Here is a 15,713-nt window from a genome sequence, read left to right on the forward strand (position 1 = left end):
ACCAACTCGACGCTGTAGTAATCACGCTTAGCTCGTAACTGGAGTACTTACCGCCATTATAAGACCCCCCTTCACGATCGCCACCGCCACGCTCCTCTCGCTCTCTTACATTCCGCTCTCTCTCTTCCTCGCTTTACCAACCCAGTTGCGGCGGCGGCGGCGATGGGGGCGTCTGCAACGGAGGACGTGGAGTTCGTGGAGTACGACCTGGAGGACGACGACGACGGCATGGACGAGGACGACCAGGCCGCGGCCCGCGCGCTCCCCGTGCCCCACATCGCCACCCCCGCCGTGGCTCGCACCCGGGGACGCCTCCTCGGCCGCAGCCCCTCCATCCTCTCCTCCAGCCGCGACCGCTTCGACTCCATCCCTGGCCCCGGCACCTCCCAGCACGGCCCGCAGCGCTGTGAGAATCCCTAGCGTGACCTTTTTTTGGGGCGTGATCTCTAGGTTTGAAATTTCCGGTTGGGGTTTTGCAAATGCTATGAGTCTGTGCGTTACTTGGAGAGGAGTTGATTTCTTGCAAAATCGCGGGGAAGTTGGTAAGCTAGGGTTTGTGATTGATGTTCTGATTTTCGTGAGGGTTTTAAGGGTTTTGGTATGGGTGTACTTGCTCAGAAAGGATGCGCTGTTCGATCACATGCTCATTACTACTTGTGTTAGCTGGATTTCGAAACCGCTCGAGGAACCAGGACTGTTTGATTTTTCGGACTAGCTATCCAAATTACTATATATTCCTTGCGGTGCCTGTGTATTGTTGTCTGTTTCTATTCTATGACGATTCAAATGTATCATTGCGATTTAGGTGCTGTGTTATGTCTTATGTGGTCCTCCATGCCGAGAATTACCTTTTCCGTTGTTGTTCTTATGCACATTTGGTAGGTGTGATTGTATGACATATACATGTCTTCGCTACATACATACAGTAGTATATTGAAAGGCTTTCCTGGAAGAGAAAACCATCTAACTGTAGTGAATGAACTTTGTGAACTAATTAAAGCCGCTTTGACAGAAATAGCCTTTGAGAAGGATGGACATTGTCGGATGATATGACTCCTCTTGGTGGCCTATATGTTTCCAGACGAAGTAGCCTACAGGAGCTGACGTTATAGTTCCTATCAAATAGTAATGATGTACAGTAAATGCTAAATGTTTTAGAAAGATTAGAGGCTACATTTTCTTAAATTTTCTATCAGATATCATGGTTAAAACTTAAATATTATATTGCTTTCAAAAGTGAAGACAGGATTGCAGTGTTTTAAATGAATACGTAGTTAGGTAAACAAATATAATATGAACAACCAGTTGAGACTAATCTGATGCCCATATGTTTGAATACCTTGGTTTTGTGCCCTCCACCTCCTTCGATTGTTGTGGGTTGCGCCACATAAATGCAGTTTGGCACTATTCAACGTTACTTAAAAATGTACTTGCTAATTTCTTTCAAGCTAAGTGTTTGTTTGAATCTGAATGATTAAGAAATCAAAACAAAGGCACAAATGACAGATATAGTAACGGTTGATCAATTGCTGTATGATGATGTGCTTCTTATCTGCCAGCTCATGGCATTCTGGTTACATTTGTGTTGATGTGCCAGGTAAGCAATCATATCACTAAAGTATCACTGCAAGTCTGCAACAATGCAACCATAATTTCCTCGCATTTGTATGCACCGAGGAGCATGCATGCAGGCAACTAGGCAAGCTCTTCCAGCTAATCCCTGGTGACATGCATGTTAGTTATCCATACTCTATTAAACTAGCGTCGGTAACAAAGCATCTACTTGTGTGCTTGGTCACTGATTGTGGGTTCTATTTCATGCAATCTATGTTGGTGTGCTATAATTGGCTTCTGATCATACATACCACAATTGATTCTCTGCTGTCACCGTGGTAGTCAACTTCTTGTTCTTATGTTTTACTAGCATTACTAATGGAAAACCTTTTACTTTGTAGCAATTGAAGGATGGATAATACTCGTCTCAGGAGTCAAAGAAGATGCGGAAGAAAGTGATCTATTCGATGCTTTCCGTGACTTTGGTCGTGTCAAGGACTTGCATTTCAATCTGGAACGCCGCACTGGATACGGCAAGGCAAGTTTGATAGTTTTACTCTGATGTGCTTAATATAACGGAGGTTCTTTCTCTTGTTGGCAGAACATTCGACAAAAAATGTGCTGATAAATTTAGGCATGAAGCTGTGTTTACTGGTCCATACTAAATTATGTCTTGAAGTAGTCCTGTTTAGGAATTAGGATCAATGGGAGTGGTAGCTTGTCTACAGTTTGATGTGTGTCAGTTAAATGTTACCCATGGATTGCGCGATGATGCAGTCAGAAAACTTTCAAGTTCATGAGAGTGTTTGATATTCTGAATTTGATTCTACAATTTCTTGATTACAAAGTCTGCCTGTACACTTTACTATCTTTACACTCATTTTAGTCATCTCATTTGTTTTCACCATTTTGTGCAAGCATACCGGGGTATGACTAACAGTTTCGTCGAAGTAAGGACCAAAACACTAGTTCATATGTGTACGTTCCTAGCAAATTCTTACATTAAGATAAAACGTTATTTGGATTGGGGAATGCTGTGAAATGTTTTTTTATTGAGATGGGAGTATGTGATGAAGTAGTTTAGTGTATACTACTAGTTTCCTTGTTGTATAAAGCAGTCTGCCGTGTATCTTGAGTAGTGGTTTTATGAGAAATGAACTATTGCTGTAGAGGCACACATGGTGAATATTATTGGTTACACTTAATTTCCAACAATGAAGGTTTATTGGCTACATTTCCAAATGGAGATTATACTAAATATGTTTTATATTATTAAGAAGCTCTCTAATTTCTGTCCAAATCTCTGTTTTCTGTTCGACAGGGATATGCATTGGTTGAATATGAAAGTTTTGAGGAAGCAAAAACTGCAATCAAAGCAATGAATGGGAGGCAGCTGTTAACAAAGACTATCCATGTTGATTGGGCATTCAACAGAGGTCCTATACAGAAGGTCATCAGTACAAGGTGCGAATTAACGATGCTCTGTTCTGCACTTATGTTTTGTTGGTTAACCTTTGTGTTAACTGGACATGGTATTAAATTTGGTCCTTAGGCTTGTTACTGGCAACGTTTGTTTAGTCTTGTATTTACAGGTTTGTGTTCAAAATATTTATCCTCACCATTGTCCTGTCCTGTATTTTTGCAAGCAACAAGCAAGATGTGTAGCTTTTTATTTGCTAGCTACTTTTACGCAGTATGTGTTGGCTTGGTAATTTTCATCAGTAGTGCATCCAGCAATTGTGAATTTGGCATAAATTGGACATCTGTAAACCTATTGATCTGAAAGATAATTACACAAGTTAAGATCTCTCCAGGAGAAGGTTCAGCATTGATGAACACAGCATCACATTTGTTGTGGTGAAATGAAATGCTTAGTAATGCAGCGCTGCTAGCTTTCTTTTTCCAAGTAGAAGTTTACCTTTGTGGCAGCAGAAGTTTTTTCTTCTCCTGGGTTCCTGATTATGCATTGACTGCAAATGGTAGTAAGTGTTTCAGTAATCAGCCTAAGCTACATTTATGAAAAAAGAAATTAAAAAACCCTATTTCGTGGTCTGTTGATTCCAAGTGTAGGATGTAGACTTTACCTCGGTTTGTTGATTCCAAGTGTAAAATATAGAACTTTTACCTCCCCTAGACGCCATGTCCACATGTGTTGTAGATTTACGACTTCTCTGGTCGTCCTCAATATTTATGAAGTACAGATCTGTTTTGTGTTAGTCGACTTCAGATTATATTGTTGTTACTGATGTTATCTGCTACGTGTGAAATATTTGTTTTCTTCAATCTACTGACTAGTTTTCCATCCTCGCAGGCCATCACGTCCACGATCTAGGACTCCACCTCGCAGGCTTGCTGCCTTGACATACTGAGGAGTTGCTACGTCTGCAATCTCGGAGTAGTCGTCTATGTTTTTGGTATTTGCCAGGGATTGCTAGGTCATATACTTGTCTTAACCATCGTCTTGTGGCAGTAAGTGGTGACTGAACAAATCGTCTAGAATATGTGTCCGTACTAAGCTTGTTGTTAGAGCTTCCAAACTTTGATCTCGATGGCTTAATATTTGAACTGAAATCATCCTGCGTTGAGAGAAGCACTTCCGACAGAAACCAAACATGCTTAAGATATCCTACCTTGCAGAATTTATGTTTTCTGTTTCTCAATTTGCAGGCAAATTCCTGTTTCGATTTTTTTATTCTTCTCTTTCTCTAATTTGCTTTCTCAAATTGCAGATCAAATCCTGGTTTCGATTTTTTTTTGCAAGTTAAATTCTTATTTTTATGAAATGATATAATTCTGTTAATTTTCTAGCTGACAATTTCAGGGGATTGAGATTTCTGAGTGATCACATCTCTTCTAGACTCTAGCTGGCTTATGCCCGCTCGTAGTTCTAAAAAATTATTGTTGGGATTCCCATAAATTTTTTTTTGGTTTCCTTTGTGTTCTTCACGTGGATTCTTTATCTGTCCTAAATGAGAGCAGTAGCAAAACGTCAGCAAATACAACTGTAGCACGGGGCAGTAGTCCTCCCTGGCCTGAACAACCAATCAAATGTCACCAAATCAGAATTCAATCACCAACAAGCTTCAGCCAAGTGAATTCATATAACAGAATGCGGCAAAGCACGTCAAACGCATATGTAAAGAAAGGTGAGTTAACATGGTGGGTTCAGACACCTGGCCGCTGTTGACATTGCCGCTACCACTAAATGCATACACAGCGACATAGTGGAGGAAGCCAGCATCCAAAAGGTTTTTGCACCTCTAGGTTTCACAGGGTAGTAGGGTAAGATGGCTGGCACTGAAAATGCTACTTCCTGTTTCCAGATCTTGTAAAGGTCAGAAACTTTTACGGATCTGCAGAGGTACTGTCATCTACCAATCAAGCTTCCATAACCAACAGGTTTTACTTCTACCTTGCTCCATTCTTCTTTCTCAAGAGGTCAGCTCGACGCCTAGCCTCTCTCTCCGCTGTCTGAACATAAAATTCAGCTCCGAGCATGTCATTTATCTCGACATTTGATGATAGGCTTGCTTCAGCGGTCTGAATTATCAGTTCAATGGTAAGAGTGAATCCTAGAGCTGAAAGCACACGCACAGCATTGGCAAGCCGGCAAATGTGTTTTCTAGTTTCTATTGGGGTAAAAGTGTCCACTTCGTCACTCAACTTCTGTTTATCTTCCTTTGATTCAGTATTTTCACGCACCAGAACATGCTGACCGACCCAAACGAACCCATTGCAGCCAAGAATCAAGTCGACATCATACTGCTCAAGGTGATGGAAATGCTGCTTCCGCCGTTTTACCAAATATGCAGGCACTGTGAGCAATTGACCCCTCTGAAGCTGCACAAAAGAATTCAACAAACATATTAATATTGTCTCCAGAAGCAATGTAAGATCTGAAAAGATAATACTGTAACTCCTTTCCACCAGTCAAATACAAATCATCAACCTACCTAAGTCATTATAACCATTCAAACGATATGAGGTATCAGGACTTGACATATCTATGTCTATGAACTAATCCGTGACCTGCTTGCATTGCTGCACTGGGTAATCCACATCGACCAACTTTTGCATGCACACATGTAAGAGCTAGCAATTTTGTTTTGAGGGGAATGGAAGGAGCTTTGCATATTCATAGAAGAAATTTGAAATAATTACAAGAGCCAGCATTATAAGGACAACACTTTCATAATAATGCTCAGCTACCCCCTAGGAGCATAGAAAGGCAGGCAGCATAATCTAAACAGTTAAGGTACTGAGCAAAATAATAACTGACAAAGAGTTGGCGTCTACCTTTCCATACTTTTGACTCCTTGCTTGTAGGTGAAGAGATCCATCATGTTGGAAACCACGAACTTCAGCCTGATAATTGATTTCATGTTAAGTAGCAGCATTAGATTCAAACAGTACTCCAGCAAAAAAATTATAAAGGGTGGAGGTGAAGAGATCCATCATGTTGGAAACCATGAACTTCAGCCTGATAATTGATTCCATGTTAAGTAGCAGCATTAGATTCAAACAGTATTCCAGCATAAAAATTATAAAGGGTGCCAAACTATAAAAAGTTAGTTATATTCTTTGGGAACTTATTGTCGAGCCCTTGCAAAAAAGTATGGTGAATTCTATAAACATGTAAAACTTCCGGTCTTACTTGTTTTCAAGTTTCGTTAGGACTTTGTTGCAGGTTGCCCGTTGTACCAGGTCATGTTTCGCTTAGAAAGTCAAAAAACAGGAAACAACAAGGCAGGTGGCACAATTTTTTGCGGATTCTGTGCTCTCTTACTAGGTTTTGCTTTTTCCAAGTGCGGCAGTGCTGTTGATCCCCAGGGCTCCAGTTGTTTCTATTCTTGCACGCAAGGGCCAGACTTGGCATCCTCTTCCATTGACATGATTTCCCACCTCCTATATTTGGTGTTCATGGTTTCTATTTTTCCATTGCCAACTTCTAGTCCATGCATGCACTTCTGCAGTTCTGCCCCATCTATTTTTTACCACCCATTCCGATCTGCTAATACTTGTATTTCCCATATATTAGTTCGTCATACCTAGGCATACCGGTTCCTACTGCTTAGTCCACAACTAACTATGTCTGTGCCCTCTGTTGCAAAATTTCCTCTCTCTTCTAGTTCTAGCTGAACCCATCTACTAATTACTTCTGTTTGCACGAGGAAAAAATCAGGGCATCCTATCCTAGCATTAAAAAAAATGAGATGTACAAATTTTGAACTATAAAAGGAACAACCATTGATTGTCTGGTGTAGTAGAAGTAGTAGTAGTGAGAACGGTGGCTCAAGCTGACATCAACCATATGACAGCAAACAAAAGCAGAAAATAATAATTTGGGAACAGTAAAAGCATTTGCAGTGGCAGTTAACAGGTGCAGAGAAAAATGCCAAGCTGAGCTGCTTATAGCATTGTTCATGCATATATGTTTCTGCTCATAGGATAGATATATAAGCAACTAACATATAATCATTCATAGTGAAGAGGAGAGGAGTGCGCACTTACACAGACAACATCATTTTCTTCAAATATACTCCGCATATTAAGCTCATCAACAGCAGTTCTCCTTCTCTGATATAGGGGTGGGAAAAAGTTCAACGGCAAGAAGAATAACAACTGGAAGTTGTACCATACTGATAACACAACAACTAAGCTGCCATTTTAACATAACATCCCAATTACGCTTCAAGAAAGTAACTGAAGTATACATAGAGTTTGCAGGAAAAAATCTTCCTTTTCTAAAAAACGAAATAGTTTCCAGAAAAACTACTTTCTAGCAAACAAGGAAATTGAATAAGTTCTTGGTTGTTACAGTGCTCTGTATATCTACAAGGGACACTATGGTACAAGCTTAATGTTAGGTCACATCAAAAGGGTGCTTGGAGTTTGAAGCACATTGAATTGTCTATAGATAAGTGCATGGCATCATTTATCTTGCAGATTGTATTGCAAGTATATTCCCGTGTTCAGCTGCCCGCTATCCAATAAATCTTGGGTATTATAGGGCAAAGGCGCAGAATAGCATACCTGGATTCCATCAGGCAAATTCATAGAAGAAAGCATCAAAACAGCATCTTGGCTAAAGTTTATTTCCAACCTCCAGCGTTTAGGAGCAATCTTGAGAAGAAAATCAACATAGTAATTAATATTGGTAACAAATGGTATACAGTGCTTGCATGGATGCTGAACAAGCAGATTGTGAATCAAACTGTGATGGCATAACTATAATAATAGCCAGATTCACTTCAGATGGACATGTACCCAAATGTAAATAGCGTGAGCCATGACACCCATACAAAATAATTGGGATCACTAACCTATCAAACAATTGGAAAACCGATTGTCCAATCCATGTATATACAATGAGGATCTGACTAAACACATTGTCCTCAGCAATTTTTAACAATGTCCAACATTGCTAGAAATTTAAAACTAAAGCTTCAAGCCAAAATGCAGAGGATCTTCATTGACTGAAATCCATGACATGTTTTATCACACAGGTATGCAGTGCATTCCTAACAGAAACCATTCTATAAAAATGAGAAGAACGTTGGAAGTGTGACCTAAAGTGCACATACCTCAATGACACGGCCAACAATGATGTCGCCAACCTCTGGTTTATACCTGAAAAGGTCCGAGAGAACAAAATGAGCTAACCTAGAATCTCTTCCATAATCCTAAATTCCTGAGTGTTAACTTTGTTTGCAACAAATCATATGCAGAGAAGAATCAAGTGACCCCAATCCAACCACAGTAAAACAAGGATTATTTTAACCATCTGACAGGCCAACCATTCAAATTGAGAAACCAATAGATAATAGAAAATCAATCAAACAACTGGTACCGTCAGGATAGCAGAAACCATTACAAACTCATAATCACCCCTGCTCTAATCCAACATGCCCTAATATTTCAGTGTGAAAAGGATAGCTGGAATTTGGTACAGTAGCGAATAGGAGGAAGGGAGGAGAGGAGAGAATACCTCGCCCGGAGCGTCCGCACATAGACAAGCTTGTTGACCCGCTCCACGACGCCACACAGCGTTGCCACCACCTCCCCATCGTGGTCCGACGTGCCATGCCCTCTGCACACAGAACACACGCACCCAAAAAAATATAATCAGTCCATCAGCAAGCACGAGTGCAGAAACAGATAAAGAGGGGGGAAGTGTGGGGTTTTACTTGAGGATGTTGTCCTCCTGGTTGACGGGGATGTTGTCCGCCACAGTAACGGATGCGGCGGATGCGGCGGCGGGGGCGAGGCTCTGCAGTTCGTGGAGCGCAGCCTCGAGGCGGACCCTCTGGGTCTGGTTCAGCGGGAGGTGGAGGTCTCTCATGGCCAGGGAGGGGAGACTAGAGGAGAAGGAGGAAGCGTCGGGGAAAACTGTAGCGAGGGAGCGAAGGCACAGGTCGGGAGCGAGAGAGTCGGAGGGGAGACCAGACGGCGGTGGCGGCGCTCGCGCGAGGAGGAAGACGAGCGAGGAGAGGAGTCTTGTGCGCTCGGCAGCGAGATGGGCCAGAACACAAGGAGGAGGGGTGCGGCAGCGAGATGGGCCAGAACACGAGAAAAAGGGCAGATGGGCTCCGGTCCGGGCAGGAAATACAGACCATCAGATCATCATCCTGATGGAAATACAGACCATCCGGACTTTACTAAGCTCGTGTTCGCCTTTGCCTCCAAACTTTGATCTCGATGGGTTAACATTTGAACTGCAATCATCCTGCATTGATAGAAGCAGAAGTACATCCGACTGAAACCAAACATGTTTCAGATATCCTACCTAGCAGAATCTATCTTCTCTTCCTCAGTTTGTAGATGAAATTCATGTTCCGGTTTTTTTTATTCTTCTCAAATTGCAGATCAAATTCTTCTTATTGCTGTTTCTCGCTGACAATTGCAGCAAGGGGGCTGAGATTTCTGGGTGGGGCCACATCACTTCTGGTTCTGGCCTCCTAAAGGAAAAAAGTTATTGGTTCGCGCGTGTTTGGTCACCTATCAGTTCAACACAAGGGGGAAAATGTGCACAAGGTACTCCTGTGTTCAGGTGGTCCTATACATAGATCCAATATCCACATGGATATCATGGATGCGGTCCTATCTGGTACACATCCATGTTCTACTATGTTGGTACAAGCTAGTCTCTGCATCATCGTTCCGGGCACGATGGGAATGGAGCCTTTCTTCCGAGTCGCTGCAGCAGCAGCTCTCGCGCGCCGATGCATCTGCATCTGCATGAACGCACCCTGTACACAGTACACGCATAGATGCGCACCCACTAATGCAAGTGCGGCGGATCCATCCGTCCCATCTCTCCCCGTGTTCACATTCTCAAGCACGCACGCACGAGGAATCGCGTCTCGGCGGGAAAAAGAAAGAAAAAAGCCTCGGATCAAGCAGCATCTCACGGGATCATCGCACATAGCTCGCCGTCCCCGTCCAATGATTGCTCGGCCGCCACCACCATCGGGGCGTCAAATCGGTATCCGTCCACCCAGTCTAGCTATATAGCCGTCGCATCCGATCGGGAGCTAGAGGATAGAACCTCTCGCCGTACATGGCACCGGTCAGTCGCGCCTAGCTGCGTACCACGAATGAATATCACGGCGGCTTTGGGCGGGTGTCTGTCGCCGCCCCATGGGCTGAGTGGCTCGTCAGTAGGGCCGAGGCATGCGCGAGGCGAATAGCCGACCGACCAATCACGCGTACGGCCCAAATAGGGGGCCTGCCTGGTTTGTTGTACCCGCACGAACGTTCCGTTGTGACGCTAAACGCGGCGATCTCGTCAGCCGGCCAGCCGGGGGGCCCACTCGGCCGCTTCACTGCCGTGCCGAGGGTGCGAGCCTGTGACCACTCCGCGTCGTCTGTTTAGGCATTTGTTTGACACGGCTGGATTTTATGGGATTTTAGAGATTGAAGTTTCCCTTCTTTTGGGACGCACAGTCAGAACCGCTGTTAACCAAGCTGATGGCCAAATAAGAGGGTCTTTATAATACCGTACAATTTAGTTCAGAGTCAGAGTTAAGTGGTAAGAATTCCAAAATGTCTACTTTTGTGATGATACGCTTCATTCAGTTATAAGGGCTTTGCCATTTTTACTCGCGTGTGATTGGTCGATGCAAAGAGCTTCCTCTCATTTTCTTGACAGATTTTATCATGTGCCTATATTACTTTACAATTTGATAGAAGAAAACCGTCTTGTATCAGTAACTTGTGGGGTCAAAATCGATCCCGCGATCCGCTGGAGCTGGCGAGGCTCCCATTGAGGCAGCACTGGTTTCTGCAGCCGCACTTCGAGATACTGTAGGTCTGTAGCCCTACTTTCCATCTCAACTGTGCAGTCTCCATCCATCCAGAGCAGTTAATCTCGTCACCACAAAGCCTCGCCCATCTCTCATTTCAGCCCGGCGGCAGACGACGATCGAGCTGATAAATCCTCAAGTTCAGGACCTGAACCACGCACGGTCCGGCAGTACTCCACCTCTCGCCATCCAGATGCCCGCAGCCTTTCCATTCCCAGATGACAGGTGGCAAATACAGAAATACCAACAGTAAATCGAAGCTCTTCACCCGCAGCGAACAGTAAAACTGAGCAACGACTCAAAACGAAATTTCGAACTGAATACTTAGATGCATGTTGCCCACAGGATACAGATAAACGTTGTGCACGTGTTCACCAAAGCCTCTTTTAATTGGAGCATACAAGATGCTGCCGTCAACGAGAGATGGCGTTGTCGCACCATAAATGGTTCGAAACAATTTTTTCGGTTTTGCTTGGGCTGGCGAAGTTGTCTGGGATTGTGTTTTTCTCAGTCGACGTCTTCTTGACCGTACAATTATCTTTGAGATTGCGTTTTTCTCGGTCGACGTCCTCTCGACCGTACGATCATTACTTTTGACGCATAAGATTGATCCACTGAGAATTTGTGTTTCTCGATCTACTCTCACAAAGGAACACGATGGTTATCGCTGGTCCTAACAGACCATTCGTTTCTCTCGAATTCAGGCTCGGCGGACACGATTAGCACCGGATACAAATACGAGTGTGGGTAGAACCAGTCATGGATAAACAGGGAGCTCGACACACATGCACACAAGGCCGCCGCCGCCACCCCATTAATTTTGCTTGCTTTACCACCAAAACGACCTATTATGTGGGTAATCCCGGGAAAAACTAAAATGACTTGTTTATGGGACAATGTAAAGATCGATCACCGATGCATGTATTGTATCGAAAGCACAATTAAAGGCGTGAGCGATATGATTCAAAAAAAAGAACATTTTGAAGCAGGGATATGGATTCCACTTGTTGTACCGTTACTAGGTGACTAGGTCAGCAGATAACATATAGTACATCATGTAATATACGAAAATAACCTACCGTGTATAGCTTTTCTCGAGATAAGTACATAAAAAGTAGTAGCATAACATGAACAAAGGGCACATACCTGAGTGATGGGTGCAGACAAGAGAGGTGAGCTGACATCTATTGGTTGGACAGGTTTTGTATATCACAGGCTAAACTATTTATACACTCCATCTTTACTTTCTACACAAAAAAAATGGTGGTAACGATACATTGCTTGTTGATTTTTCATCGATCATCCGGCACAGGATTTTGACAGTGGGTATTCAACTTGTTCTGAGCTAGTCAAAATACTAACTTGCTAGAATTCGACAGTGGTGTCAGCCTAATGGCCTCTTTGGTTCATAGGTTTTCCAAAATGCTACTACACTAGAATAGCAAGAACATCGAATTAGCAGGAATCTAGTTTCCATGTGCATCATGGCATGCAGTTTCCATGAGGAGCCGGAAATAGAGGAACAAACATGTTTGATTACTGCATATAAAAAATGCATGAATTTTGAAAATAATTTATACATATGCCGTAGTTGTCAGAAAACAAATACGATTTTCCAACAGGTTGAAATGAGTGAAATTTTACTTTGGATTAGCTTGCACCTGAACCATAAAAAACACCTACAAAATTGAGCAAATCAAAGTAATCCCCTCAGAAAAAATTCACGAGTATTTTGAACTTACAAAGGTTCTTTGAACCGAAAGGGCATTGTCTTGGTATAGCCACGTTAGCTTTGTTCCTCCTTTCTTGACTCAAATATCTGAATTACATTGGAGTAGGGAAAATGACCACTCCCTCCGTCCCAATATACGAGGCACGCACGTGTCCTAATATCGTCAATTTAACTATCAAAATATAAATTATATGACGTAAAAAATATATCATTAGAAAGTTCATTTGATTACGAATCTAATGATATATTTTTATTGTAATATAATTTATATTTTGCTAGTTAAATTTCAAATCTTGGGATGCGTGCGTGCCTGATATATTGGGACGGAGGGAGTACATTCTAGTATCCAGACTAGGGACAATTGTACCAAAAATACAGAAATGTCTCTAAAGAAAAGAGAAATCAAAACCAAATTCGTGGAAGAAATTTCTCCAGCGGACCAACACGAGGTCTGTTTGGATGATGACCAAAACCAACAATGCAAAATATTGTCATGACAAAAAAAAACTCTACATGGTATAAGAGCAAAATGAGGTACATTGTGGAACAAATAAGAAAAATCTATATGAGTTGTATTGTGGAATGGAGAGAGTAGGCAATATTTTGACATGCCTAGTACTCCCTAACCAACACTCGTTCATTCTTGGTTACCCAGAAAAAAAATCGCGCAAAAAAAACCCCATAATCAAAAGATTGATTAGCCAAATTTTCACACAACTGACTTAGACAGTTACACTCGAATCAAACACATCCCAGATGCACCACCGCCGGAAGACCCCGAGTGTTACCACGATCAAGCCCGCCCTGTTTGGTCTTTGTCGTGATTCGCCGCATTCACCACGCCACGCCCACTAGTCGCCGCATCCAAACTCAAACTAATCCAGCCACACCCCCCCATTTCCATTAACCCCCTCCCAAACCCATCGCATTTGCATCGCTGAGCTTAGCAAGGAGCAGACTCAGCTCCCTTAAGCACCCGATAAATACCGCCTCCTCCCCTGCTTCCTCCCTACACAGACCGGGAAGGCAAAGCACAACACAAGCCAAGCCAAGCCGCATTCCAAAGAACTCCAAGATCAAACACAAAACACACCACCCTTTAGCTCGCGAAATCAAAATCGAAGCTACCACCTAGCATTACACCATGCCGCTGCTGTCCATGGCGCCGCCGCTGGCCCCGTCCTTCCCCCGCCTCCCCCTGGCGCCTCTGCCTCTGCCGCCGGCCATGATCTCTCTCCCCGACCGCGCGCCCCCGCCCCCGCCGCAGCAGCTCGTGGTCCGGCAATCGGGCGGCAAGCAGAAGGCCGTGGTGGTCCTTGGCGCGACGGGCACCGGCAAGTCCCGGCTGGCCATCGACCTCGCGCTGCGGTTCGGGGGCGAGGTGATCAACGCCGACAAGATGCAGCTCTACGCCGGCCTGGACGTGGCCACAAACAAGGTGACCCCCCGGGAGTGCTCCGGCGTGCCGCACCACCTGCTGGGCGTCGTGGGCTGCCCCGACGACGACTTCTCGGCCCACGACTTCCGCCGCGAGGCCGGCCGGGCCGCGGCCTCCGTCGCGGCCCGCGGGCGCGTCCCCGTCCTTGCCGGGGGTTCCAACTCGTACGTGGAGGAGCTTGTTGACGGGGAAGGGGCCGCGTTCCGGGAAAGGTTCGAGCTCTGCTTCCTTTGGGTGGACGTCCAGCTGCCCGTGCTCAAGGGGTTCGTGTCCCGCCGCGTGGACGACATGGTCCGCCGCGGGCTTGTCCGCGAGGTGGCCGCGGCGGTCGACCCGGAGCGCGTCGATTACTCCAGAGGGCTGTGGCGCGCCATCGGGGTGCCCGAGCTCGACGCGTACCTGCGCCAACTCCGAGCCGGCGCCGGAGAAGACGAGGGGTTGCTGGAGGCGGCGGTGGAGGAGATCAAGGGGAACACGTGCGCGCTGGCGGCGCGGCAGCGGGGGAAGATCCAGAGGCTGGCGAGGATGTGGCGCGGGGTGAGGCGGGTGGACGCCACGGAGGTGTTCGTCCAGCAGCAGAGGAGCGGGGGACGCCGCGGCGCCGACGAGGCCTGGCAGAGGCTCGTTGCCGGCCCCTGCTTCGACGCCGTCAGGGCGTTTTTGATGGAGGAACAGGAATGCAGCTTCATCCCCGGCGCCAGCGCCGGCGCGAAGGTTCCCGTCTTCGCCTCCGGGAATGCCTCCTCCTCCGTCTTCGCCGCCAGCCCCGCCGCCGTGGCCACCGCCGTCGTCTAACGTTCCTTCCTGCATACGTACATACACACACAGCCTGCTGCCACGAACGTACGCGCTGTCACGGGCCAGCCGCCATTGATGGCCAGCTCTGAGCTCGATCACGACCCGATCGAGCTCTGCATTCAGCGAGGGAGTAGTAACTAAGTAAAATGACACCCCGTGGCCACGGTCAATCCATCGATTACCCGTGGAGACGAAGCAGACAGAGTAGTTTAGCTTGTTCATATACGAGCTGATCGACATACTCTGCTCCGCGCCGGGTGAAAAAAGAGAGCCTTTTTTTGTATTTTGAGATGAGGTGATCGAGATGGAGCCTGTAACTTGCGAGTTTTGGGTTTTTTGCCACGTCAATTAACTTAACCTTGGGATGATCGACTGTAGCAGGCTCTTGCTGTAATATACTATAGAGAAATGGTGAAAATTTTCTTCTTACTCGATCGTCTCTGTCTTAATCTGGGCTTAATTCCCCGGCCGGTCTCCACTGAGCAGAGCTGTGCTGTCAAGAATCTCACTGGCTGCGCACTACTTGCAACAGTTCTTAACTGAAAACTTTCCTTGACCAATCACACTCAACAGTTGGACGCCTACGCCGCAAAACTTGCCAATTTTTTCTCTGCATCTGGACCGTCATCCGACTATCCTAACCTTCACATCTCGCTGTTTTCAGTCAAAGTTTCCAGTAAGTTTCACTAAAATTGTTGCTGTTGTTTGTTTCAAGCAACTACATGGAAATTTTTAGGTGCCTGAGAGTTACATAAAAATAATTAGTCAACTGAAAATTAGGAAACTATAATGGGAAACGAAGAAAACAGCCGGAATGAACTTATAAGTCACATCATATCCAGAAATTAAAGTTACCAAAGGAATCGTTTGCAAAAAGAAAGAAAGC

General features: G+C 45.0%; 3 protein-coding genes across 3 annotated transcripts; 2 read left to right on the forward strand and 1 right to left on the reverse strand.

Moving 5' to 3' along the window:
* The first annotated feature begins 61 nt into the window (after positions 1-61).
* LOC100821968 (RNA-binding protein Y14B-like) lies at positions 62-4,214 on the forward strand. The gene is made up of 4 exons (XM_003559220.4): positions 62-406; positions 1,956-2,092; positions 2,876-3,018; positions 3,866-4,214. The coding sequence occupies exons 1-4, from the start codon at positions 163-165 to the stop codon at positions 3,921-3,923; spliced, it is 582 nt and encodes a 193-aa protein (XP_003559268.1). The 5' UTR covers positions 62-162; the 3' UTR covers positions 3,924-4,214.
* Positions 4,215-4,600: 386 nt separating this feature from the next.
* LOC100831931 (exosome complex component RRP4 homolog) lies at positions 4,601-9,081 on the reverse strand. The gene is made up of 7 exons (XM_003563994.4): positions 8,742-9,081; positions 8,543-8,644; positions 8,139-8,184; positions 7,588-7,677; positions 7,066-7,131; positions 5,851-5,919; positions 4,601-5,394 (listed from the first exon to the last, which is right to left on the reverse strand). Exons 1-7 carry the CDS (start codon positions 8,894-8,896, stop codon positions 4,963-4,965), a joined length of 960 nt encoding a protein of 319 aa, XP_003564042.1. The 5' UTR covers positions 8,897-9,081; the 3' UTR covers positions 4,601-4,962.
* A 4,438-nt stretch (positions 9,082-13,519) lies between these two features.
* On the forward strand, positions 13,520-15,259 carry LOC100822276 (adenylate isopentenyltransferase 5, chloroplastic). Its single transcript, XM_003559221.3, has one exon. It carries the CDS (start codon positions 13,736-13,738, stop codon positions 14,822-14,824), a length of 1,089 nt encoding a protein of 362 aa, XP_003559269.1. The 5' UTR covers positions 13,520-13,735; the 3' UTR covers positions 14,825-15,259.
* The last annotated feature ends 454 nt before the right edge of the window (positions 15,260-15,713 follow it).

The sequence above is a fragment of the Brachypodium distachyon genome, chromosome 1, assembly GCF_000005505.3.
Source record: "Brachypodium distachyon strain Bd21 chromosome 1, Brachypodium_distachyon_v3.0, whole genome shotgun sequence".
Taxonomy (NCBI): Eukaryota; Viridiplantae; Streptophyta; class Magnoliopsida; order Poales; family Poaceae; genus Brachypodium; species Brachypodium distachyon.

Coding starts and splice junctions, on each gene's coding strand:
- LOC100821968 (XM_003559220.4), top strand. CDS start 163: ATGGGGGCGTCTGCAACGGAGGACGTGGAGTTCGTGGAGTACGACCTG. Junction 407..1,955: donor CCAGCACGGCCCGCAGCGCT/GTGAGAATCCCT, acceptor TTTACTTTGTAG/CAATTGAAGGATGGATAATA. Junction 3,019..3,865: donor CAGAAGGTCATCAGTACAAG/GTGCGAATTAAC, acceptor CCATCCTCGCAG/GCCATCACGTCCACGATCTA.
- LOC100831931 (XM_003563994.4), bottom strand. CDS start 8,896: ATGAGAGACCTCCACCTCCCGCTGAACCAGACCCAGAGGGTCCGCCTC. Junction 8,645..8,741: donor CAGGAGGACAACATCCTCAA/GTAAAACCCCAC, acceptor TTCTGTGTGCAG/AGGGCATGGCACGTCGGACC. Junction 7,132..7,587: donor ATTTGCCTGATGGAATCCAG/GTATGCTATTCT, acceptor CCCCTATATCAG/AGAAGGAGAACTGCTGTTGA.
- LOC100822276 (XM_003559221.3), top strand. CDS start 13,736: ATGCCGCTGCTGTCCATGGCGCCGCCGCTGGCCCCGTCCTTCCCCCGC.